The sequence below is a fragment of the Scyliorhinus canicula genome, chromosome 4 (genome assembly GCF_902713615.1).
Source record: "Scyliorhinus canicula chromosome 4, sScyCan1.1, whole genome shotgun sequence".
Taxonomy (NCBI): Eukaryota; Metazoa; Chordata; class Chondrichthyes; order Carcharhiniformes; family Scyliorhinidae; genus Scyliorhinus; species Scyliorhinus canicula.
The window spans coordinates 135,625,879-135,653,399 of NC_052149.1; the positions used below are offsets into that span (position 1 = coordinate 135,625,879).

Below are 27,521 nucleotides of genomic sequence, written 5' to 3' on the forward strand. Positions count from 1 at the left end.
TGCTGGTCGTATTCCAATCTCCAGTGTCTGTAGGCGGTTAAAGGCCGACCTCTTTGCATAATGTACCCCCGTACCCAACTAGGTTCAATGGGCTACAGAGTGGCCCCGGCTGCATTGCGAACCATGCCTCCATATATCCCCCTCCCCCATTCTCTTTGCACTTCGAGGCCCTTTCAGTGCCCAGTATTGTGGGTGACCTCTGGTCCTGGCACCCGTTGCTGTTGCCATGGGTACGTCAGTTGCCGCTGCTGTTGCAAACGTTGCACTCTGTGGCCTGCGCTCAGCGCCCCCATAGGGGCTACAATGCGCGTTGTCCTTGGGTAGACCGCCTGATGCCCCACAGGTGGGTGGCAGCAGTGGGGGCGGTAGTTGTATGGTGGAGGGTGATGTGGGGGTTGGGGGCACCTATCCAGCCGGTATCACTCTGCAGAACCAAGGCCAAGCTGGTGTCGGTGGGGTACTATATTTTTATGGTCAACTACCGTTAAGACGAATGATATTAATCCTTTCTAAATTACTATATCCTATAACTTCTTACCTAGTTGGCCACTCTAAGGTCTTCTATCCCTTAGACTTCCTTGCTGATAACAGATGGGAACTAATCTATTTCAAACTATATTTTCAGTTTTAATGGGATCCCAAATCTACAAGGAAGAATTCTGATTCACTTACCACCCAATGTCATTTAAGGGCCTGGATCTGTTGAGGATGTACAGGTGAGTCTTCTTAGGAAGGGATGTTAGTGAAATTCCCAACCCGTCTGGGAGAGGAGTTGTGTGGGGATGGAATCGGAGCTGGGGTTGAAATGGGGAGTGGAGGTGTTGACCTTGGGTAGGGTGCTCTTTCCAAGAGCCGGTGCAGACTCGATGGGCCGAATGGCCTCCTTCTGCACTGTAAATTCTATGATTTCTATGATTCTGAGTAAACCACTATTTCAGGTTTAGATTTCTAATAAACCACTATTTCAGATTTAGATTTAAAATAAACCACTACTTAAGGTTTAAATTTAAAATCACACTTATTTTTATTTGCATTTACAAAATCTTAATTACTTCGTATTTAAAAGTCTCTTTCAGTTGATTAGACTTAAGGAGCTTTATTTCATGATTTTTCTTCTGTCCTGATAGCTTGTGGTTGTTCTTACTCTTCGGTCTTCCAGCGTCTTCCGATTCCCATGGACTGATGAGCTGATTCGAATCGATCTAAGAATAAATTTGAACCGAATGGCTCGGCCTATCTCTTCCCCCTTTCTCTCTCTCTCTGCCTTTTGCCACTGGCGTTCTGAGATTTTATACATTTTAATTCATCTCTCCAACGCATGTTAATTACAAAGCATTGTCTCATATTTAACAAAATAGATGTTTTCCAGTTAAAACCGCAAATTTGCACCATACCCAAGACTGCCGTACATTTCAAAAGCAGGTGGTGCATTCTGCTCAAAGTCTAAAAAACCATTAAGCTGTGTCTATCCTTGTCTATTTCAGCCATTCCCATTTTTTGTAAACTTCCTCTGCCATGCCTGCTAACTTTAAGCCGTTTAACACCTTGCCCAAGATTCTCATTGTTCGAGTTTGCAATGTCTCCAATATTATTGGTCCCTCTTTTTCTCAAAGGTTCCAAAAACCCGTTGCACGTCTAAAAATAATTGATAGCTATTTCCTGTCTATTTTAAAAACTGCAACTTTCTTAATGATCTTTTCCTATGCCCGCTATCCTTTCTCAAATTTTATCACACTTTTGACCTGCTGTGTGCATGCCATTTTTCAAGCTTTTACAAGCACTCTGATATTCCCTCATGTTCCTTTTCCTATAATTTTATATGTTTACTTTACTCTGTGTATTTTATTCCAAAGTACATTCTTCCTTCCAATTATTACTTACAGTATGCAGCAAGATGGCTGCCTTGCAGGCCGTGGCAATGGTGGTCTACCTGGATAACGCACCAGTCCCATAGGGGGTCCCATGGCCCCATCATCCCCCCCCCCCTTCCCCCCGGTCCCTGGCCCTAGCAGGGCCTCTGCCCCCACACCAGCCAGCCCGGCCTGTGTCTGGTCCGGCAGCCCACGGTTGCACCTCTCCATGACCGACCTCCTCTGTCTCCTCCATCAGCCATGATGCCGCTTTCACAACTTTTAAAAGCACAATAATAATAATTTTTATTGTCACAAGTAGGCTTACATTAACACTGCAATGAAGTTACCTTGAAAAGCCCCGAGTCGCCAAATTCCGGCACCTGTTCAGGTGCACAGGGGGAGAATTCAGAATGTCCAAGTTACCCAGGAGCACGTCTTTCAGGACTTGTGGGAGGAAACTGGAGCACCCGGAGGAAACCCACGCAAACACAGGGAGAACGTGCAGACTCTGCGCAGACAGTGACCCAATCCAGGAATCAAATCTGGGACCCTGGAACTGTGAAGCAACAATGCTAACCACCGTGCTCCCGTGCCGCCCAATTGAAACTCGCCTTCAGGAACTTGATCCATTGGAGGCGGAGAATCGCGGAGACCCCGGAGAATACTGGGTCAGACCCGCTAATGACATGCCAACCGCGTTCACTGTACCTGCGTTCTGTTATGCATTGAAGCCACTGTCGAGGCGACAGAGAATTCTTATTTGGCGTGAACCTGGCTACTATTTCGACATCGGAACCGATTCTCCACCCAATTGCGTTTCCTGATTCTGGCGTCAGCTGACAGAAAATCCCGCCTAAAATGTTTTTACCTTAATTACTTCCTGTGGTAAATTCCACAGGCTCACCATTCTCTGGGTGAAGAAATTTTCTCCTCATCTCTGTCCTAAATGGTCTACCGTGTATCCTCAGACTGTGATCCCTGGTTCTGGACACCCTCACCGGCGGGAGCATCCTTCTTGCATCTACCCTACCTAGTCCTGTTAGAATTTTGTAGATTTCTATAAATCCCCCTCATTTTCCTGAAGTCCAAAAAATGCTAACCGACTCAATCTCTCCTCATACGTCTGTCCTGCCATCCCAGGAATCAGTCTGGTAAACCTTTGCTGCACTCCCTCTCTAGAGCAAGACCATCTTTCCTCAGATAAGGAGATCAGAATTGCACACAATATTCCAGATGTGGCCACATCCAGTTCCTGTATAATTGCAACAATACATCCCTGCTTCTGTGCTCAAATCCGCTCTCTATGAAGGCCACATACCATTTGCCTTCTTTACCGCCTGCTGTATCTGCATGCTTGCCTTCAGCGACTAGTAACTAGGACACCCAGGTTTCATTGCATATTCTCCTCTCTAATTTATGGCCATTCAGACTATAGTCTGCCATCCTTTCTGTTTTTAGTACCAAAGCGGATAGCCTTATCCAAATTATACTGCATCTGCCATGCATTCGCCTGCTCACTGAACTTGTCCTGCTGCATCCTCCTCACAGCTCACCCTCACACCTAACTTTATCTTCTGCAAATTTGGAGATATTACATTTTGTTCCCTCATTTCAATCATTAAGACATATTGTGAATAGCTGGGATTCCAGTACTGAACCCTGCAGCACTCCACCAGTCACTGCCTGCTAATTTGAAAAGGACCCCTTTATTCCTACTGTTTGTTTCCTGTCTGCCAACCAGTTTTCTATCCAAAAGAGAAAATGCTGGAAAATCTAGCAGGTCTGGCAGCATCTGGGAGAGAAAAGAGCTAACATTTCGAGTCCAGATGATCCTTTGTCAAAGTTATTTTTTTTGGATAAGATAAGGGGGGGGGGGGGGGGGGGGGGAGAATGGAGAATGTATATGTAAAGAAAAACATAAACGGTAAAAGACAGTTAAAATTAAATAGAAACAAAGGGATTGAGGTGGGGTAGAGCTAATCATCTGAAGTTGAATTGGATGTTGAGACCTGAAGGCTATAGCGTGCCTAACCGGAAGATGAGATGCTGTTCCTCAGTTTGCATTGAGCTTCACTGGAACATTGCAGCAGGCCAAGAACAGACATGTGGGCATGGGAGCAGAGTCTTGTGTTAAAATGGCAAGCAACAGGAAGGTCAGGGTCCTGAATGCGCACAGACCAAGGGTGCTCAGCAAAGCGATCACCCAGCCTATGCTTGGTCTCTCCGATATAGAGGAAACCACATTGGGAGCAGCAAATGCAGTAGACAAAATTGAAAGAGGTGCAAGTGAAACGCTGCTTAACCTGGAATGAGTGTTTTGGGAGTTGGATGTTAAGCATGGAAGATGTCCAACACGAGGGGACATAGCTTTAAATTGAGGGGTGGTAGATATAGGACAGATGTCAGAGGCAGTTTCTTTACTCAGCGAGTAGTAGGGGTGTGGAACGCCCTGCCTGCAACAGTAGTAGACTCGCCAAATTTAAGGGCATTTGGTGGTGGCATAACGCTGGAGTTGGTGAAAATGGCGGAGGATTATGCTTTGCATTAAAACCAATATTTCAAAGCCCCCCCGCCAACGTATCCAACCAAACTCCAAATACATTTAAGGCCTCTAATATTCATAAAAGCAAATTATTGTGGATGCTGGAATCTAAAACCAAAAGAAAAAATGCTGGAAAATCTCAGCAGGTCTGGCAGCATCTATAAGGAGAGAAAAGAGCTAACGTTTCGAGTCCAGATGACCCTTTGTCAATGCTAAAATGCATAGAAATTGGGAGATATTTATATTGTAAGGTGAGGGAAAGATGAGTCATAGCCACAGAAACTAAAGGAAAGGAGTGCGAATCGCAGTCCCCAAAAAGAATAAAAGGCGTGAAAGGCCAAACAGCAGAGAAACTAAAAGCAGAGGGTAAGATGTGACAGATGTAGATGTCGGGGGTGGGGGGAGCATATCCAGCATTTTCTATTTTGGTCTCTAATATTAATACCTTGAACATGAGGCGGAAAAATTTGCAAAACATTTCAACTACGTGTCAACGGTGAAAAGTGAATAACAATAACAGTGAATACTATAAGGCTGTATGATTATATATAAACAGTGCAGCATGAATAAGAAAAACTACAGCAAACACTCCAAGAATATATAAGTACATATAGTCAGTATTAAGTGAATAATAGGTAAACCCACCCGAGGACAAGGGTCGTCATGCATCCCCCAAACCATGATCTTTTATAAATTTATCCGTCTCCTCCTGCGTGTCAAAGTAATGTTCTTTCCTGCCATATGTTACCCACAAATGAGCCGCATATAACATGACAAATTGAATTTTGTTCTTAAAAAGAATAGCTTTGGCTTTATTAAAACTAGTCCTTCTCTTGACCAACTCTGCTCTCAGGCCCTGGAAGATATGGACTGTGTGGCCTTCCCAGGAACATTTACGAGTCTCCTTGGCCCATTTTAGGTTCTCCTCCTTGTCAAGGTATCAGTGCAGCCTCACAATGATAGCACGTGGCCATTCAGCTGCTTTTGGTTTTTTCCCCAGTGACCAATGAGTTTGATCCATTTCAGGAGGGCGGGCGGTCAAACATTCCTTTGCAAACCTTTTGGCCACAAATTCTGTAGCAGTCACACCATTGGTGCCTACAGGTAGACCCACGATCCTTGGGTTCTGCCTGCAAGAGCGGTTTCCTTGGTCGTCAGCTTTTTTCTGCAGCTTTTTCTGCGCCATTACCATCACCTTGGCCTCTAAAGAGACAATCTGATCCTCGTGATCGGCCACTGATTCTTCAGCCTTCTGGATCGTCGCCCTCTGTGACTCCAGACTCTGCTCTGGATCATTTTTATTGGTTCCACAGCCCTCGCAAGGTCCTCCCAAGGCCGCCAATCTCTGCATCCTGAATTCAGCTGAAATAAATTCCTTCTGCTGTTGTGTCGACCACAGGGCCATCACCATTTTTTTTTCTTCACAATAAAAATAATCTTTATTGTCCCAAGTAGGCTAACATTAACACTGCAATGAAGTTACTGTGAAAATCCCCCAGTCGCCACATTCTGGTGCCTGTTCGAGTCACAGAGGGAGAATTCAGAATGTCCAATTCACCAAACAGCATGTCTTTCCGGACTGTGGGAAAAAACCGGTGCACCCGGAAGACACGGGGAGAATGTGCAGACTTTGCACAGACAGTGACCTAAACCGGGAACGGAACCTGGGACCCTGGTGCTGTGAAGCCATAGTGCTAACCGCTATCCATCACCTTGTGTATTCTCCTGATCTGAGGAGTTCTCTTTGCTCCTTGATTTGCTGTGTTTCGACATTCCCGCTACAGTGGAAAGGCTGTTGCCGCATGCCTGCAGTTTTTTTTAACTTTTTAACGATCTTGCGAATTGGGCAGAAAAGACCTTAAAGTCTTCCTTCGGATAAGAACAGAAGAACTAGGAGCAGGAGTAGGCCATCTGGCCCCTCGAGCCTGCTCCGCCATTCAATTAGATCATGGCTGATCTTTTGTGGACTCAGCTCCACTTTCCGGCCCGAACACCATAACCCTTAATCCCTTTATTCTTCAAAAACTATCTATCTTTATCTGAAAAACATTTAATGAAGGAGCCTCAACTGCTTCACTGGGCAAGGAATTCCATAGATTCACAACCCTTTGGGTGAAGAAGTTCCTCCTAAACTCAGTCCTAAATCTACTTCCCCTTATTTTGAGGCTATGCCCCCTAGTTCTGCTTTCACCCGCCAGTGGAAACAACCTGCCCGCATCTATCCTATCTATTCCCTTAATAATTTTATATGTTTCTATAAGATCCCCCCGCATCCTTCTAAATTCCAATGAGTACAGTCCCAGTCTACTCAACCTCTCCTCGTAATCCAACCCCTTCAGCTCTGGGGTTAACCTAGTGAATCTCCCCTGCACACCCTCCAGTGCCAGTACGTCTTTTCTCAGTTAAGGAGACCAAAACTGAACACAATACTCCAGGTGTGGCCCCACTAACACCTTATGTTAATTGCTTTCTATTAATTAACCAATCCTCTAATATAAAAAAAAAAATAGAAAGCAAAGAGTTGGGATAAATGGGTGTTTCTCTGGTTGGCAATCAGTAGCTAGTGGTGTCCCTCAGGGATCCGTGTTGGGCCCACAATTGTTCACAATTTACATAGATGATTTGGAGTTGGGGACCAAGGGCAATGTGTCCAAGTTTGCAGATGACACTAAGATGAGTGGTAAAGCGAAAAGTGCAGAGGATACTGGAAGTCTGCAGAGGGATTTGGATAGGTTAAGTGAATGGGCTCGGGTCTGGCAGATGGAATACAATGTTGACAAATGTGAGGTTATCCATTTTGGTAGGAATAACAGCAAACGGGATTATTATTTAAACGATAAAATATTAAAGCATGCCGCTGTTCAGAGAGACTTGGGTGTGCTAGTGCATGAGTCACAGAAGGTTGGTTTACAAGTGCAACAGGTGATTAAGAAGGCAAATGGAATTTTGTCCTTCATTGCTAGAGGGATGGAGTTTAAGACTAGGGAGGTTATGTTGCAATTGTATAAGGTGTTAGTGCGGCCACACCTGGAGTATTGTGTTCAGTTTTGGTCTCCTTACTTGAGAAAGGACGTACTGGCACTGGAGGGTGTGCAGAGGAGATTCACTAGGTTAATCCCAGAGCTGAAGGGGTTGGATTATGAGGAGAGGTTGAGTAGACTGGGACTGTACTCGTTGGAATTTAGAAGGATGAGGGGGGATCTTATAGAAACATTTAAAATTATGAAGGGAATAGATAGGATAGATGCGGGCAGGTTGTTTCCACTGGCGGGTGACAGCAGAACTAGGGGGCATAGCCTCAAAATAAGGGGAAGTAGATTTAGGACTGAGTTTAGGAGGAACTTCTTCACCCAAAGGGTTGTGAATCTATGGAATTCCTTGCCCAGTGAAGCAGTTGAGGCTCCTTCATTACGTGTTTTTAAGGTAAAGATAGATAGTTTTTTGAAGAATAAAGGGATTAAGGGTTATGGTGTTCGGGCCGGAAAGTGGAGCTAAGTCCACAAAAGATCAGCCATGATCTAATTGAATGGCGGAGCAGGCTCGAGGGGCCAGATGGCCTACTCCTGCTCCTAGTTCTTATACAATTGCAGCATAACCTCCCTAGTCTTAAACTCCATCCCTCTAGCAATGAAGGACAAAATTCCATTTGCCTTCTTAATCACCTGTTGCACCTGTAAACCAACTTTCTGCTACTCATGCACTAGCAGACCCAGGTCTCTCTGCACAGCAGCATGTTTTAATATTTTACCATTTAAATAATAATCCCGTTTGCTGTTATTCCTACCAAAATGGATAACCTCACATTTGTCAACATTGTATTCCATCTGCCAGACCCAAGCCCATTCACTTAACCTATCCAAATCCCTCTGCAGACTTCCGGTATCCTCTGCACTTTTCGCTTTACCACTCATCTTAGTATCGTCTGCACACTTGGACATATTGCCCTTGGTCCCCAACTCCAAATCATCTATGTAAATTGTGAACAATTGAGGGCCCAACACTGATCCCTGAGGGACACCACTAGCTACTGATTGCCAACCAGAGAAACACCCATTAATCCCCACTCTTTGCTTTCTATTAATTAACCAATCCTCTATCCATGTTATTACTTTACCCTTAATGCCATGCATCTTTATCTTATGCAGCAACCTTTTGTGTGGCACCTTGTCAAAGGCTTTCTGGAAATCCAGATATACCACATCCATTGGCTCCCCGCTATCTACCGCACTGGTAATGTCCTCAAAAAATTCTACTAAATTAGTTAGGCACGACCTGCCCTTTATGAACCCATGCTGCGTCTGTCAATGGGACAATTTTTTTCCAGATGCCTTGCTATTTCTTCCTTCATGATAGATTCCAGCATCGTCCCTACTACCGAAGTTAAGTTCACTGGCCTATAATTACCCGCTTTCTGCCTACCTCCTTTTTTAAGCAGTGGTGTCACGTTTGCTAATTTCCAATCCGCCGGGACCACCCCAGAGTCTAGTGAATTTTGGTAAATTATCACGAGTGCATTTGCGATTTCCCTAGCCATCTCTTTTAGCACTCTGGGATGCATTCCATCAGGGCCAGGGGACCTGTCTACCTTTAGCCCCATTAACTTGCCCATCACTACCACCTTAGTGAAAACAATCATCTCAAGGTCCTCACCTGTCATAGCCTCATTTCTATCAATCATTGGCATGTTATTTGTGTCTTCCACTGTGAAGACCGACCCAAAAAACCTGTTCAGTTCCTCAGCCATTTCCTCATCTCCCATTATTAAAACTCCCCTTTCATTCTCTAAAGGACCAATATTTACCTTAGCCACTCTTTTTTGTTTTATATATTTGGAGAAACTTTTACTATCTGTTTTTATATTCTGACCAAGTTTACTCTCATAATCTGTCTTACTCTTCTTTATAGCTTTTTTTAGTAGCTTTCTGTTGCCCCCTAAAGATTTCCCAGTCCTCTAGTCTCCTACTAATCTTTGCCACTTTGTATGCTTTTTCCTTCAATTTGATACTCTCCCTTATTTCCTTAGAATATCCACGGTCGATTTTCCTTCTTTCTACTGTCCTCCTTTTTGTTGGTATAAACCTTTGCTGAGCACTGTGAAAAATCGCTTGGAAGGTTCTCCATTGTTCCTCAACTGTTCCACCATAAAGTCTTTGCTCCCAGTCTACCTTAGCTAGTTCTTCTCAAATCCCATTGTAATCTCCTTTGTTTAAGCACAAAACATGAGTATTTGATTTTACCTTCTCACCCTCCATCTGTATTTTAAATTCCACCATATTGTGATCGCTCCTTCTGAGAGGATTCCTAACTATGAGATCATGAATCAACCCTGTCTCATTACACAGGACAAGATCTAGGACCGCTTGTTCCCTCGTAAGAGCCACCTTATGCTTGGCCACCTATTCCATGGCAGCCACCAAAAGTCAAAATGATCTAATTCTAACATGTGTGTGTTGTGTTCTGTGATATAACCATTATAATGATGTACACAGAACATATAGTTCTTTGACTAGAAAGATGATTTATTAACAAATGTATGGAAAGATAACAAACTGTAATACAGACAATGGCTACTAAATGAATTCAGTGAATTCTCCTGGAGCTACTCTTCAGTGTGACTATCTTCTTGTGTGACTTACTACCAACTGGTGGGTATCTCAAGTCACGTGATAGATCTCTAACGCCACTGCTGGTCAGAGGTCATACATAGATGCATATCACCACAGTGTGAATTTGTGTCCAGATTAACATTCCCACATGTTTACCAAAAATATCCTGGAATCATGCTTCAGGCCAGTAAAACATGAATCCAGGTTGATAACCTTCGAAAAGAAAGTTTTGTTCATTACACTTCCCTTTGTCGCTGTTTGACCTAAATCCCTTAAACTATGATCTCAAAAATCGCAGCATCAGACAGAAAACATTAAAACTTGAAACAGGCAACACACAAATATCATTCATACACGAGCAACAATGACCATAATGAGTTAGTTAAACATCCTTGTGGTTCTGTTGTAAACTTCCAGAATGTCTGTAATTAAAAACTCGCGGTTAATTCCACAGAAAGATAAACCTTAACAAATGTCGTCCAAAACAACAATAAAACATATCTACGAAAATCCACATAAAAGAAACAAAACACACAGATTCTCACAGCTTGTAAATTTCAAGCAGTTAATTCCTGGAATCAGCATACTCTCACAGCTACAGATTCCTGAAGAGACAAAACACTCCAAACTCACAATCATTTGCTTAAAAAATGGAACCTCCTTCATTACAACTGATCTTATTCCAATGCCTGATTTTATAGGCATCTCTTATTCTATGTTGATTCAAAGGGCGGGATTTACCGATCAACCCGCCACGTGTTTTTCGGCAGCACGGGTGGCCTGCCAGCAGGATTTACTGGTCCTGCTGTTGTCAACAGGATTTCCCGTTGACTGTACCCCTCGTCTCTGGGAAACCCATGCGCCGTCATAAGTCTGGAATATATCCCGTCAGTGTGAACAGCCGGTAAATCCCGCCAATATCAAAAGCATTCTCACCCAAACACATTACCACCTGCAAAATCTTTGTTCTCTGTCTGGGGGTGATTTTGATAAGATAATAAAATTCTCTCATTTGTTCCAAATTCCTTTAGAGTATGGTTAAAATTTCCACCTTTAATTGATGTAATTGAGTTCCCTTAAATCCACAATTAATCTCATATCAAGTAATATGGACACACAAGTTTCTGGGCAATTTAAAACAAATCAATTGCCTGCTGAAATGCTTTTTTTAACATGTCCTTTTATTTTCTATTGAACCAATTTCAATTTTGTTACTTCACTAAGATTTAAAGAAATCTTAACAGTTCAGTTTTAACTTGTTTTGAAAAGTTCAAATTGGATTGCTGCCGAGCCGCAAGCTTGATTTGACTCAGAACTGAATTCAAGAATTGTTTAACACAAGCTTGTACTTCATTTACGATTTAATTAATTCCTTATTTTAACAATTTTGTTATAATATTTGTCTCTCTGCAATAGTGAAGGCACTGTTTTGACATTCCTTATTTGGGTCTGTTCACGTAGTGCTTTCACTATCATTTGAAAGGGGCCATCTGTACGGGGTGGGGTCGGTTGCCTCTCCCTCTTAAGTGGCTTTTAAAGCAGACCAAGGCAGGCCAGCAGCACGGTTCAATTCCCTTACCAGCCTCCCGAACAGGCGCCGGAATGTGTTGACTAGGGGCTTTTCACAGTAACTTCATTTGAAGCCTACTTGTGACAATAAGCGATTTTCATTTCATTTCATTGCATGGAGGGAGAATTCAGAATATCCAAATTACCTAACAGCACGTCTTTGAGGACTTGTGGGAGGAAACCGGAGCACCCAGAGGAAACCCACGCAGACACAGGGAGAACGTGCAAACTCCGCACACACAGTGACCCAAGCTGAGAATCGAACCTGGAACCCTGGCTGTGATGAAACAATACTAATCACTGTGCTACTGTGCCGTTCAAAGCGGTCGCCCCCATTTTAGGTGGTCTCTACAGCTGCCACTAGACTGATAGCCATGGGGTTAAACTTTGTGGAAGCATCAACTTTGTTGTGTTCACAATGTCTTTGTCTGCCTTGTCAATTGCCTGAGTCTCCCATTAATTCCTACATGCAGTGGAGGGTTCGCAGGAACCCATCCTTGTTTTCGCACTCAAGCTCAGCTTTGTCAGCACTCGCCGCCATCGCGAAACCCGGATTTTTGAGACTAATCTCGCGATTAATCCCCCTCCACAAGATTATAGCCCTCACCAAAGTCCCTGGGACATCCCCTCACACTTTCACAGTAGCCTGGCCCCTGGGTACGGATCTGCCTTTTATTCAGTGCTGATCTAGCCTGACAGTGCCTGTCGGGCAGTATCCTCAAATAATAGATAATACTCACAAAACCGTAACCCTGAATTCACAACTTGCGTGGCGGATCCCATCCTCATGCCATTTTGTTGCGGGAGTTTTCGTCTGTAGTGTACCTCACTCCCCAACTGACCTGACCACAGTTTCAGTCCAAGAACTTTACTCCAGCTGCAACAGGGGAGCTAAGCTTGCCAGCTCTCGGATCATAGAAAAGACAGAGTATTTATACATAAAAAATAAATTACTGCGGATGCTGGAATATGACACAAAATACTGGACTATCTCACCAGGTCTGGCAGCATCCGTGGAGAGAAAAGGGAGCTAACATTTCAAATCTGGATGACTGCTTTGACGAAAGTTATATGCAGTTGCATAATGATCAATTGAATGTTTTGTGTGCGAACTGTGTGACTCCTCCCTTTCCACAATTCATATATCAAGCATCCTTGTATTTATTGATTGACTGAACTGAAGTAACAGGTTCTCATTACTAGTTTTCTGCCTTTAAGAATTTGCCATTTGGCAAGCCTGTTGGTTTTTCACCCTTTCACTTTGTGAAGGATTCTTCAAGTGCAGGTGGCCAATAGATTATTGCTCACATGGTTGTTCACTCATTATAATAGCCTGCAATTGTATGCAGTAAATATGGAGCATGTAGAATGATTGCTTGTTTATTTCAATTATTTTTTGCATATTTTCATGTCACTCAGTTTGTGATTTTTCCCTCCCTATTTTAGAATGGTGACAAATTTATTTTTTGACACCAACTTGTCCAGACTAAAGCTCGCAGTTTACCCCCAAGCCTCCAAGCTATTTTTTCTACATCCTTGAGAGAAAACTAATTCAATCAGGCATGGGTGGAGCTTTCTTCAATTAAGGATATGACTAGTCTGTGCTAATCGTGACTGATGCCCCCAGGAAACAGAGTTTATTGGATGTCTGGAGAACAGCAAAAGCTTCTGTCTGCTCTTGTCTCTGCCAAGAGTTACTGAATTTATACAATTGTGTCCTGATTCCATACTGATTGGCCTGCCCGTTTCTTGAAACCCCCACTCAAACTCTGTAGTTTGGTGCAACCGATGCTTGGAACTCTGGGGAAACTGGACAGAAATGACTTGCATTTGTTTAGCAGCTCATCGGTAGTATTTCACAATCAATTAACTCCTTTTGATGTTCAGTTATGTAGCAACCAATTTGGTCACTTTTCACACAGCAAGATTTGACAAGGAACAAACAGGATTGAATTTGTGTTAATCTATTTTAATAATCTTAATAATAATCTTTATTATTGTCACAAGTAGGTTTACATTAATACTGCAATGAAGTTACTGTGAAAATCTCCTCGTCGCCACTCTCCAACGCCTGTTCGGGTACACAGAGGGAGAATTCAGAATGTCCAATTCACCTAACAGCACATCTTTCAGGATTTGTGGGAGGAAACTGGAGCACCTGGAGGAAACCCATGCAGACACAGGGAGAACGTGCAGACTCTGCAGAGACAGTGACCCAAGACGGGAATCGAACCTGGGACCCTGGCGCTGTGAAGCAACAGTGCTCACCCTTGTGCTACTGTGCCACCCAAGTTATATTAGTTGGGGGAGAAATGTTGGAGAGGGCAGTGGTTCTATACAAAGTGGAAAAATTCAATTTGATTCGGGCTAGCAATGGTATTGACAATAATAATAATAACAGATCTTCACATATGTAAACTGTAAACAAGTGTTTTCTATTCTTGCTGTTGTTGAGTGGAGGTCTTGAATTCTGATGTTCACTGATATGCAGCTTGTCATTCTGTTAGGGAAAGGGAACAGGGAATTAATTGTAAATTATCGCGACACTGAAGGTTTAATTTCTATAAGTAAGTTGCCATTTGGTGATGGAAGATTTCCCTCCTCACAGATGGCAAATTTAGATACGTAATTTGATTGTAAATAAATTCCACTGTACTGGGTATTAATTGATATCCAGTTGTTCCAAGAACACCAAAAACAGGGGAAGTGTTTACTCTTTGTTGAGATTTAGTCTCAAACTATATCACACTGTTCCATTATTTTCCAGGTACTTTCTTGTTTAGCACAACTTGCTTCGGTGAGGAGGTCACTGTTCAACAACACAGAAAGAGCGACATTCCTTACTTGCCTCATGAAAGGGGTGCGGAGAATACTTGAAAATCCTCAGGTACTGATTTAAGAAATCTGGTACCACATATTTTTAGAATTCAGTGATAATGAAATTTCAAATGCTTTGAAATATTGCTACTATTGGAACACATGAAATTCGGCCTTCAATACAAATGATTCAGGATTTAAGGTAAAGTTTAATGGGCAGCCATTTGTTGTATTGTTACTGCCGCTGAGCTGCCATCTTCAAATATTACATTGTCTCAATTGTACTGCAACAATATCTTTCCCTTCTGGAGAATCTGACCAAAATCCATTGCATAGCTTGACGCGTAGACGGACAGAGCAAGGATGGATCAGAGCTGGGCCTCAACTACTCACAAACTATACCAATTATTTGGTTGAAGGGACTGAATGTATGATTGCTAAATTTGCTGATGATACAAAAAATAGGTTGTAAAGAAGGTTGTGAAGAGGGCACAAAGGGATAAAAGTTAAGTGAGTGGGCAAAAGTTTGGCAGATGGTGTAGAATGTGGGAAAATGTGCACAATTTTAGCAGGAAGAATAGAAAGCAGAAAATTATTTAAGTGGAGTGAGATAGTAGAACTTTTAGGTTCATAGGGATCTGGCTGTCCTGGCACATGAATCACAAAACAATAATATGCAGGTATAGCATCTGAGTAGGAAGACAAATATAATGGGCAGGATTCTCCATCCAGTGACGCCGGAATCGCGAAACACGCTTGGGCATAGAATCGTGCGTGAGCCGGAAATTGTTGCCACCGCCAGGCGCCCAACAGAATGCCATGCTTCTGTGCCTCGATAGTGGCATGAATGTATTCCACTCCACATGTACAGTAAACGCTTTTGGCATATCAACAGCCGGGGGGGGAGCACCTGCCAGGGCCGGGGGTGGTTCCCTTAGAATGCGGGTGTCGAGACACAGGCCTTCATTGCTGCTTCCTGCAAGGTAGCCATCGTGGCTACCCACAGTGGCCTGTGGTTGCGCAGAATGACACCGGCCATATGGGTGCCCCCACCTCACCAGATGGCAGATGCCACCTGTGCGGTGTTGGGTTGCACGCATGGTCAGCACTGCCTCCTACCTCTGCTGGCGGTCAGACTCCTCCAGCTGCACCTGCAGGTGCTGGGTGATTGCTGACAGCCCCTGATTTAGCCCTAGTTCTGTATCTACATCTCCATTATCGATGGGACCGCCCTTTCCAGAAGCCCGAGACCCATCTGGATGGCAGTTAGTCCCTGGGGTCGGGGTGTTGTCCGACCGTTCGCCCCCTCAGGGGTTCCTACCTCCACTTGATACAGCACGTGTGTTACACGCATCAGATAGTGCCCCAGGACCCTCTTCACTAACGTTCCCAACCGTGGTGATTGTTTCTGGGATGGTAAAGGATGTTGGAAACAGTTGTAACGGAAAGTCAGTGTTGTCCCCGGACTGGTGCTCTGGGGTTTCTCAGGCTGGTGTTTGGAGGCTCCCTTATCACAGCTCCAGTGTCCCGGTTTCAATTCCAGCCTCGGGTGACTGTCTGTGTGGAGTTTGCACTTTCTCCCCGTGTCTGCGTGGCGTTCCTCCGGGTACTTCGGGTTCCTCCCACAATCCAGAGGTGCCCAGGTTAGATGGATTGGCCGTGATAAATTGCCCCCGAGTGTCAAAAAGGTTAGATGGGGTTGGTGGGTTGCGAGGATAGGGTGGTGGTGTAGGCTTAGCTGAGGTGCTCTTTCCAAGGGCAGGTGCAGACTCAATGGGCCGAGCGGCCTCCTTCTGCACTGTAGGGATTCTATGAAACCATTCCACCAAGCCAGAGGAGCAACCCTGGTTCAATGAAGAGTGCAGGATGTTATGCCTGGAGCAACACCAGGCATACTGACAGATGAGGTGTCAACTTGGTGAAGCTACAGCATGACAAACAACAGAAGCAGCAAGTGATGGACAATGCTAAGCAATTTCTACAGCCATCAGAATAGATCTAAACTCTGCAGTTCTGCCACATCCAGTTGTGAATGGTGTAAAGGACTCACTGGAGGCAGAGGCTGTGCATAAACTGCCATCCTGAATGATGGAGGTACCCAGGACATTTATGTAAAAGACAAACACTTGCATCAATCTTCAGCCAGAAGTGCGAAGTGAATGACCCAGTATCACTGACGTCAGCCATCAACCAATTAGATTCACTCCATGTCACTCCATGTGATATCAAGAACCTGCTGAAGGCACTGGATATTGCAAAGAATATTGTCCCTGACAACATTCTGTCAATTGTTTTGAAGGTGTGCTCCAGAATGTGCTGTGCCCCTAGCCAATCCGTTCCCGTATAGCTACAACACTGGTATCTGACCAGTGATGCGGAAAATTGCCCAGGTATTTCCTGTACACAAAAAGCAAGATCGAACCCTGCCAATTGCCATCCTGTCAGTCTCTCTCAATCATCAGTAAAGTGATGGAAGGGGTAATCAACAGTGCTATCAAGTGGCACTTACTTGGGAATAACCTCTCCACTGGCACTCAGTGGATTCCGCCAGGGCCACTCAGTTCCTGACTTCATTGCTGTGGTTAGCACTGTTGCTTCACAGCGGCAAGGTCTCAGGTTCGATTCCTGGCTTGGGTCACTGTCTGTGTTCTACCGGTGTCTGCGTGGGTTTCCTCCGGGTGCTCCGGTTTCCTCCCACAAGTCCTGAAAGACATGCTGTTAGGTGAATTGGACATTCTGAATTCTCCCTCAGTGTATCCGAACAGCCACCTGAGTGTTGCGACGAGGGGATTTTCACAGTAACTTCATTGCAGTGTTAATGTAAGCCTACTTGTGACAATAATAAAGATTATTATTATTACTACTACATGGACAAAAGAGATGAATTCCAAAATTGAGGTGAGAGTGAGTGCCTTTGACACCAAGGCAGCGTTGACTGAGCATGGCATCAAGGAGCCTTAGCAAAATTGGACTCAGTGGCAATCAGGAGGAAAATACCCTGCTCCTTTCCATAAAGGAAGATGGTTGTCGTTGTTGGAACTCAATCATCTCAGCACCAGGATATCACTGCAGGGGTTCTTCAGGGGAATGTCCTTGGCTCAACCATCTTCAACTGCTTCATCAATGACTTTTTCTCCACCTTCGGGTCAGAAGTGAGGATCTTCAAGGGTGGCACGGTGGCACCACGGAGGACCCGGGTTTGATTCCGGCCCTGGGTCACTGTCTATGTGGAGCTTGCATGTTCTCTCATGTCTGTGTGGGTTTCACCCCCACAACCCAAAGATCTGCAGGTTAGGTGGATTGGCCACACTAAATTGCCCCTTAATTGGAAAAAATTTATAATTGGGTATTCTAAATTTTAAAAAAAAATGAGGATCTTCGCTGATGATTGAGTAATATGCGCAATGTTCACCATTCGTTACCCCTCAGATCCTGAAACAGTCAGTACCCAAATGTAGCAAGACGTAGACAATATCCAGATTTGGGCTGACAAATAGCAAGCAACATTCGCACCAGACAGGTGTCAGGCAATGGACATCTCCAACAAGAGAGATTCTAACCATTGTCCCTTGACATTCAATGGCATTACTATCACTGAATCCCCCACAGTCAACATCTTGGGGGTTACCATTGACCAGAAACTGAACTGGACTAGCCATATAAATACTCTAGCTATAAGAGCAGGTCAGAGGCTTAGAATCTTGTGGTGAATAATTCACCTCCTGACTCCCAAAGCCTGCCCAACATCTACAAGGCACTTGTCAGGAGTTTAATGAAATATTCCACGCTTGCCTAGATTAGTGCAGCTTCAATAACACTCAAGAAGCTCCACACCATCCAGGACAAAGCTGCCCACTTGTTTGGCACCCTTTTCACATTCAGTCCCTCCACCACTGACAAACATAGCCAGCCGTGTATACCATTTACAAGATTCACTGCAGGAACTCACCAAACGCAGTGCCTTTCAAACCCACTACCATCTGGAAGGACATGGGCAGCAGATGCATGGGAACACCACCACCTGAAAGTACCACTCCAAGTCACTTGCCATCCTGACTTGGAAATATATCGTCGTTCTTTCACTGTCACTGGGTCAGAATTCCCTCCCTAACTGCTTTGGGTATAACTACGCTACATGGACTGTAGTGGTTCTAAAAGGCTGATGTTCTCGCCTTCGCCTCATTAATTGCTCGTAGGCTGCGACTAATGAGGTGGAGGTCATCTTCTCCACCCAGTGCCTCAGATGGCTTGGAGATTTTATGGAATTTTTATGTCTCAAAAAAGTTAAGTACACCATGAAGAGCTCAATTTATGTGTTTTACTGGAGATGGCAGCCGTTCGTTTTATACTTTAAAACAGTGTTTTTCAAACCTTTTTGCCCGGGACCCATTTTTACCAACCAGCCGTCCTTCGAGACCCATGCCTGCTGACCTCCAGGACCCAGGCTGGCCAATCTTCGCGACCCACCATTCTCTCTTACCTTTAATGCAAAAGATGAGCCTGGGATTGTATTCTGTAGTCTAGAGTAGCAAAGGATGAGAAATGACCTAATTGAAATAGGCATTATTCTCTCAGGACTCTACAGGGCAGATGTAGTATGTAACTTTCCCTCAGATGGGTGGTTTACACTGCAAACTTTACAGCCTGGGGATACAGTCAGCAAATTACAATGCGACTATTTTAGACATAGATGGGGAGGAATTACTTAACTCAAAGTATTGTTATTTTCGACATAAATGAGTAGGAATGACTTAACTCAAAGCATTGTGAATCGTTTTAATCTCTAAAACTCACTATCTGATGCGACCATCAATTCACATGAGACGAAGAGTTGACGTGAACAGTGACTTTAATCAGCGAGAACTGTGCCTGCCTGCGACTGCTCTGTACTGAATGCCGCCTAGAGGTGGCATATTTATATAAACCCCCCCCACCCACCCCCCACCCACACCCCAAGGGGACAGAGCCAGGGGCGGAACCCACAAGGGCACCAACATAATACAATAGAACATAGAAAAGTACAGCACAGAACAGGCCCTTCGGCCCTTGATGTGCCGCACATTGTCCGAAACCAAGATCAAGCTATCCCACTCCCTGTCATTCTGGTGTGCCCCATGTGCCTATCCAGTACCCGCTTGAAAGTTCCTAAAGTGTCTGACTCCACTATCACAGCAGGCAGTCCATTCCACACCCTAACCACTCTTTGAGTAAAGAACCTACCTTGGACATCCCTCCTATATCTCCCACCCTGAACCTTATAGTTATGCCCCCTTGTAACATCTACATCCACCCAAGGAAATAGTCTCTGAACGTCCACTCTATATATCCCCCTCATCATCTTATAAACCTCTATTAAGTCACCTCTCATCCTCCTCCGCTCCAAAGAGAAAAGCCCTAGCTCCCTCAAACTTTCCTCATAAGACCTATCCTGCAAACCAGGCAGCATCCTGGTGAAACTCCTTTGCACCCTTTCCAATGCTTCCACATCCTTCCAATAGTGAGGCGACCAGTGTAATGTAATATAATGGTCCATAGGTGGAGCACACAAGGGCATCAACAAAATACAATGTAATGTAATGTAATACAATGGTGAATGGTCGCAGTAATACATTCACCATATTCACCCCCTGTTTAAAAATTGAAGTTCGGTGGGGGTGAAGTGGGCTCATAGATTAAGACTGTCCGGCGCCTTGATCGTTCGCTGCAATCGCCTGAGCTCTGGTTTCGCTGCGGGTATGGGTGTTGAACTCGTCGCTGGGGGCACGGGTGTTGACCTCATCGCTGTGGGCACAGGTGTTGACTCTGGGAGCATGTCTTCTGGAGCTTCATCCCTGTAGGTCGGCGATGGGGGCAGGGGGTGTAGGAAGGGGGGTGTAGGGGTGGGGCGGTGTTCGGTGTAGGGTGGGGGGAGGGTAGGTGATGGTCGCAGGGTGTCAGGCCTGCGAGGTGCCAGGTCCCGGAGGGAGACTGTATCTTGTCGGCCGTCGTGGTGCGCCACGTAGGCATACTGGGGGTTGGCATGAAGGAGCTGGACCCTCTCGACCAGGGACCAGGAGGACTTATAGCTCCTCACGTGCGTTCGGAGGAGGACAGGCCCGATGTCGTCAGCCAGGATGGAAGCGAGACCCCGGAGGTGGATTTCCCTGGGAAAACAAATAAGCGGTCATGAGGGGTCCCGTTCATGGCTGTGCAAAGGAGTGAACTAATGGAGTGGAGCGCATCGGGGAGGACCTCCTGCCAGCGGGAAACTGGGAGACTCTTAGACCGTAGGGCCAGAAGGACGGCCTTCCATACCATTGCGTTCTCCCTCTCCACCTGTCCGTTTCCCCGGGGGTTGTAACTGGTAGTCCTGCTCGAGGCTATGCCCCTACCGAGCAGGTACTGACGCAGTTCGTCACTCATAAACGAGGAGCCCCGGTCACTGTGGACGTAAGTGGGGAAACTGAACACGGTGAAGATACTATGCAGGGCCTTAATGACAGTGGCCGCGGTCATGTCGGGGCAAGGGAATGGGTAAATGGGAGTACTCGTCAACGACGTTAAGAAAATGTGCGTTGCGGTCAGTAGCGGGGAGGGGTCCTTTGAAATCGATGCTGAGGCGCTCAAAGGGCCGGGATGCCTTCACCAGGTGGGCCTTATCTGGTCGATACAAGTGCGGCTTACACTCCGTGCAGATTTGGCAGTCCCTGGTCATGGCCCTGACCTCCTCGGTGGAGTAGGGCAGATTGCGGGCCTTGATGAAGTGGAGAAGCCGGGTCATTGTGGATGGCCCGGAGTTGGTTATCTTGCCCGCTGGCGCATATGCTGCGGGACAGGGCATCTGGGGGCTCGTTGAACTTCCCTGGACGATATACAATATTGTAGTTATTGGTGGAGAGTTCGATCCTCCACCTCAAGATTTTATCCTTCTTGATCTTGCCCCGCTGTGTATTGTTGACCATGAAGGCTACCGAACATTGGTTGGTAACGAGGGTGAACCTCCTTCCATCTAGGTAGTGCCTCCAATGTCGCACAACTTACACAATGGCTTAAATTTCTTTTCCGACTGAGGAGTGTCGAATCTCAGAGGCGTTGAGGGTACGGGAAAAAATAGCTGCAGGCCTGCCTGCCTGGTTAAGGGGAGCGGCAAGGGCGATTTCTGACACGTCGCTGTCCACCTGGAAGGGGATAGACTCGTCCACCGCTTGCATCGCGGCTTTGGTAATATCTGCCTTGATGTGGCTGTTCACAGCTGTTCTCTTTATATATTAACGATCTAGATGACGGGACTGGGGGCATTCTGGCCAAGTTTGCCGATGATACAAAGATAGGTGGAGGGGCAGGTAGTATTGAGGAGGTGGGGAGGCTGCAGAAAGATTTAGACAGTTTAGGAGAATGGTCCAAGAAGTGGCTGATGAAATTCAACGTGGGCAAGTGCGAGGTCTTGCACTTTGGAAAAAAGAATAGAGGCATGGACTATTTTCTAAACGGTGACAAAATTCATAATGCTAAAGTGCAAAGGGACTTGGGAGTCCTAGTCCAGGATTCTCTAAAGGTAAACTTGCAGGTTGAGTCCGTAATTAAGAAAGCAAATGTAATGTTGTCATTTATCTCAAGAGGCTTGGAATATAAAAGCAGGGATGTACTTCTGAGGCTTTATAAAGCACTAGTTAGGCCCCATTTAGAATACTGTGAGCAATTTTGGGCCCCATACCTCAGGAAGGACATACTGGCACTGGAGCGGGTCCAGCGGAGATTCACACGGATGATCCCAGGAATGGTAGGCCTAACATACGATGAACGTCTGAGGATCGTGGGATTATATTCATTGGAGTTTAGGAGGTTGAGGGGAGATCTAATAGAAACGTACAAGATAATGAATGGCTTGAATAGGATGGACGTAGGGAAGTTGTTTCCATTAGCAGGGGAGACTAGGACGCGGGGGCACAGCCTTAGAATAAAAGGGAGTCACTTTAGAACAGAGATGAGGAGAAATTTCTTCAGCCAGAGAGTGGTAGGTCTGTGGAATTCATTGCCATAGAGGGCGGTGGAGGCCGGGACATTGAGTGTCTTTAAGACAGAAATTGATAAATTCTTGATTTCTCGAGGAATTAAGGGGTATGGGGAGAGAGCGGGTAAATGGAGTTGAAATCAACCATGATTGAATGGTGGAGTGGACTCGATGGGCCGAATGGCCTTACTTCCACTCCTATGTCTTATGGTCTTATGGTCTTATGGCTGAAGGCCAAGCGGGCCTCAGTCGTCAGGGGGAAGATGGTGGCTTTGCTAATTGGGCGGGCTTTGTCCGCATAGTTGTGGACCTACTGGGCGTATCATGAAAAGAACCCAAGGCATCTTTTCAGGGCCTTGGGGCAGTGGGGGAGGGGGAGCTGCAGGAGGGGGCGAATGCGGTCGGGGTCGGGCCCTAGGACTCAGTTTTCCACGACATAGCCGAGGATGGCCAGTCGGGCTATATAGAAAACGCATTTCTCCTTGTTATCGGTGAGATTGTGGGCTTGGAGAAACCTCTGAAGGTTAGCGTTGTGGTCCTGCTGGTCATGGCCGCAGATGGTGACGTTGTCCAAGTACGGAAATGTGGCCCGCAGCCCATACTGGTCCACCATTTGGTCCATCGTTCTTTGGAAGACGGAGACCCCGTTGGTGAGGCCGGAGGAAGTGGAGAGACGGCCGTCTGCCTCAAGGGCTGTGTCGTGGCGATCTTCTGGCTGGGTAGGGAGCTGGTGGTATGCGGACTTCACCATGTCCGCTATCCGGGAAAGGGGGTATGCATTGAGTTGCGTGTACCGGTTTATGGTTTGGCTGGAGTCTACAACCATCCGGTTCTTCTCCCCGGTCCTGACGACCACCACCTGGGCTCTCCAGCGGCTATTACTGGCCTGGATGATCCCTTCCCTCAAGAGCCGCTGGACCTCGGACTTGATAAAAGTCCTGTCCTGAGCACTGTACCGCCTGCTCCTGGTGGCGACAGGTTTACAGTCGACGGTGAGGTTCGCGAAGAGCGGGGGTTGGGTCGACCTGAAGGGTCACGAGGCTACATACTGTGAGAGGGGGTAGGGGCCCGCCGAACTTCAGAGTCAGGCTCCTGAGGTTGCACTGGAAGTCCAGTCCCAATAGGAGAGAAGCGCAGAGATCAGGGAGGACATATAGTTTCAAATTGGTGTACTCAGCGCCCTCTAACGAGAGGCTTGCGACGCACTGAATGCAATCCGGAGGCGAGAGAAATTGTTTGGAATGCGGGGGAACTTTGGAGAGAACAGCGCCTGACCGTGTCTGGATGTATGAAACTCTCCATGCTCCCAGAGTCAAACAGGCAGTACGTTTCGTGCACATTGACCCGGACGGTCATCATCGAGTTCCTGAGGTGCTTGGGCTGTGACTGGTCCAGGGTGACAGCGCCGAGTTGCGGGTAGCCGGCGTGGTCGGAGGTGGTGGGTGGTCCCAAGATGGCTGCCCCCGTCGGTCGCACGTGTCGGGCGTCGTTGAAGATGGCGGCCAAGGTGGCGTCCCCCATGAGTCGCACATGGTGGGCTGTGTAGGAGATGGCGGCCATAGGAGTTGCACGTGTTGGGTAGAGTCAAAGATGGCTGCCCCTGCGGACAGCACGAGGCAGATGACGCATCTAAAGGGGGCGGTGCCAGCAGGCACGCTGTGGGGTCTGCGGGCCTGAGAGTCTGAAAGTCGGGCCTGTGATTTAGGAGTTTTGGATCTGGCCAGGCTGAGTTTGGCAAAGTGTCCTTTCTTGCCGCAGTCGCTACAGGTCGCGTTCCGAGCCAGGGGTGCTGGTGCTGGCCACAGAAATAGCAGGGCAGCCCCCTGGGTTAGGTGGGCAGCCACATGGCACAGGCCTAGAGCACCATCTGGTCGGATGTCCACGAAGCGATCGCGTAGTCGGAGGGGAAAGCATTGAGGCTCTGAAAAGCTATTTCTAAAGAGGTGGATAGTTTTACCGTCTCTTCTAGGTCGAGGGCGCCCTTTTCGAGCAAGCGCTGGCTGATGTAGTTCGACTGGACTCCAGCCACATAGGTGTCCCGGATGGCGAGTTACATATGCTGTGAGGCCATGCGTCCTTGTAGTTGCAGTTTCGCGCGAATACCTTCAGGTCACGTACGTATTCCTCAAGCGATTCCCCGGGGCACTGACAACGAGTGGTGAGGAGATGCCGCGCGAACACTTTGTTCACCGGCCTCACGTACTGCCTTTTCAGGATCGCGACCGCATCTGCTTCCTCGATGTAGTAATCCACGGGAGGCAGGAGTTCCGTCACCACACCAATATTTATTTACAATAACGATATTACAGAAACAGCTACAAACAGTGCTGCTAGCAGTCCAGTCAACTTAAGACTGGCTCACAAAGCCTACACAGGTGCTTATATGGGCCACCTCAATGAGCTATCATTGAGGGAGCTCATACTCCAATTGGCCAACCAATAAAGCCAATTGGAGTTCATTACACCCCATCCCCCCCTCCCCCCCCCCAAGGTCCGAGGAATTCCTGCCAGCTGGCATTCCTCTGAGCTTCTTCCTGCTCCTCATGTCTGGGTCTGTCATCTCTCTGTCGTTCTCCGAAGTGGGCGGGGTGTACCTTATAGATGCCCGTCTTTTCCTTGACGACCTCCTTGGAAGTTGTTCTTCCTCCTCCTCGGGGAGAGGTGTCGCGGCGGCCTCGTCGAACGTGTCCATCTCCGACTCTGACGACTGGATGACGGGGTCTGGAGAAATTGCTCGGGGCTGGGGTGTGGGTATCCTTTCCGTCTGGGCTATCCAAGCTTGAGGCGGTCCTGCTTCGCCTGCCTCCAGGTGTGGTTCCGCTGCCCTTATTTGGTCTAGGTGTTTCTTCAGCACCTTACCTCCTATCGAAACCTCATAGGATATGGACCCTGTTTGGGACTCTACAGTGCCTTTGACCCATGTTGGTCCATTCCCATAATTCTTAACCCAAACTGGTGCCCCCACCTGGAAATGTCTCTGCTGCCGACTATTATCATGCCCCCTGCGTTGGGCCTCCTGTTATTTCTCCACTTCCCCCGTTAAATTTAGGAAAAGGCGACTCAGTCTTGTTCGCAGCCGCCTTCCTATTAAGAGTTCAGCTGGCGGTATGCCCGTTGTGGAATGCGATGTGGTCCTGTAATCAAACAGCCAGCGGGAGAGCTTTGTGTCCATTGATGCTGCCGGCTGCTTCTTGAGTCCCGCTTTAAGTGTCTGGACCGCTCTCTCTGCCAGGCCGTTGGTCGCTGGATGGTAAGGGGCCGTTTTGATGTGACGGACTCCGTTTTCCTTCAGGAATTTTCCAAATTCCCCACTTGTGAATGCTGTTCCGTTGTCCGACACCAATACCTCCGGAAGTCCATGTGTTGCAAATGAAGCCCTGAGCTTTTCAATTGTCGATGCTGTGCTTGCCGCGTTTACCCGGTGGACGTCCAACCATTTGGAGTGGGCGTCCACTATCACCAAAATCATTGAGCCCATGAAAGGGCCGGCGTGGTCAATATGCAGGCGGGTCCACGGTCTCTCTGGCCATTCCCACGGGTGCAATGGCGCCGCTGGTGGCACTCCTGGCACCGACGTACCAAGGCTGCTATGTCTGTGTCCAAACCTGGCCACCAAACGTAGCTTCGAGCTAGCATCTTCATTTTAGACACCCCTGGGTGTCCGTGATGTAACTCAGTTAAGATTGCCTGACGGCCCTGAGCTGGGACTATTACCCGGGCTCCCCATAATAGGATACCGTCTTCTACGGTCATTTGGTCCCTTCTGCTCCAGTATGGGTGCATCTGGGGCTCCACTGGTCTTTCCAGTTCCCCTGTTAGCAGTAAATGCTTCATCTTGGCTAAAACTGGGTCTTTTTGCGTCCACAACCGAATATGTTGTGCGTCTACTGGCAGGGTGTCCAAAAAATTTCGAGTCATTGCTGTCTCCTCTACTTTTGGTATTTGCGGCGGAGTGTCCGGGAGGGGAAGTCTGCTCAATGCATCTGCATTTGCTCCTCGCGTTCCCGGTCTGTGCTCCAGAACGTATCCATACGCCGCCAGTAGCAACGCCCAGCGTTGGATTCTAGTTGATGCAATCGGAGGTATTGACTTGTCTTCTTTTAATAACCCTAATAACGGCTTATGGTCCATCACTATGGTGAATTTCCGCCCGTACAGATACTGGTGAAATTTTTTTGCTGCGAATATCACCGCCAGTCCTTTCTTCTCGATTTGGGCGTACTTCCTCTCGGCCATCGCCAAGGTCCTAGAAGCATAGGCTATTGGCCGTTCTTCACCATTCCTTCCTCCATGGGCTAAGATCCCCCATGGGGGATGCATCACAAGTGACCACCAACTCCTTCCTTTGGTCATAATGCTCTAGGACATTTTCGGATGACAGCTGTTCCTTAATGTCCCTAAATGCTCGGTTTTGGCGGGCGGACCATTTCCATTCTTGCCCCTTTTTAGTAGCTGTTGGAGGGGTTCTAGGATGGGCGCCCTATTTTCAATAAATTTTCCGTAATAGGTTACCAACCCTAGAAATGATTGCAACTCCTGGAGCGTGGTGGGAGCTGGGGCTTCTTTTATTGCCCTTACTCTGTCTTCTAATGGGTGTGAGCCTGACTCGTCTACTTTATATCCCAGGTACATCACTTGTGAGGCCAGAAAAACACATTTTTCCCATTTTAGCCGTACGCCTGCCTTTGCGAAACGCCTGAGCACTTCCTCCAGGTTCCTTAAGTGTTCCCTGTTCGTCCTACCCGTGATTAAGACATCGTCCAAATAAATCGCCACCTGCGGTAGTCCCTGCAGAATATTTTCCATCGTACGCTGGACTATAGCGCAGGCTGATGACACTCCGAAAGGTAGCCTAGTTTAATGAAAAAGACCCTTCAGGGTTTTGATCGTAGCGAACTTCTGGGAGTCCTTCTCCAGTTTTAACTGCAGGTAGGCGTGGCTCATGTCCAGTTTCGTGAACAAAAGCCCACCTGCCCATTTGGCATACATGTCATCTATTTTCGGGATTGGGTATTTGTCCAGCAGTGCATATTTGTTTACCGTCTGTTTGAAATCTCCACAGAGACGTATCGAGCCGTCTGGCTTCAAAATTGGTACCACCAGTGCTGCCCATTCTGAGAACTGTACTGGTCTGATAATGCCGT

At 46.8% G+C, this 27,521-nt stretch overlaps 1 protein-coding gene across 1 annotated transcript in view; it reads left to right on the forward strand.

Moving 5' to 3' along the window:
* LOC119965026 (ran-binding protein 17-like) overlaps nucleotides 1-27,521 on the forward strand; it is a 1,262,848-nt gene that overhangs the window by 292,326 nt on the left and 943,001 nt on the right. Inside the window, exon 9 of the mRNA XM_038795235.1 lies at nucleotides 14,338-14,457. Coding sequence (XP_038651163.1) covers nucleotides 14,338-14,457 — 120 coding nt within the window. The remainder of the gene's footprint in view (nucleotides 1-14,337; nucleotides 14,458-27,521) is intronic.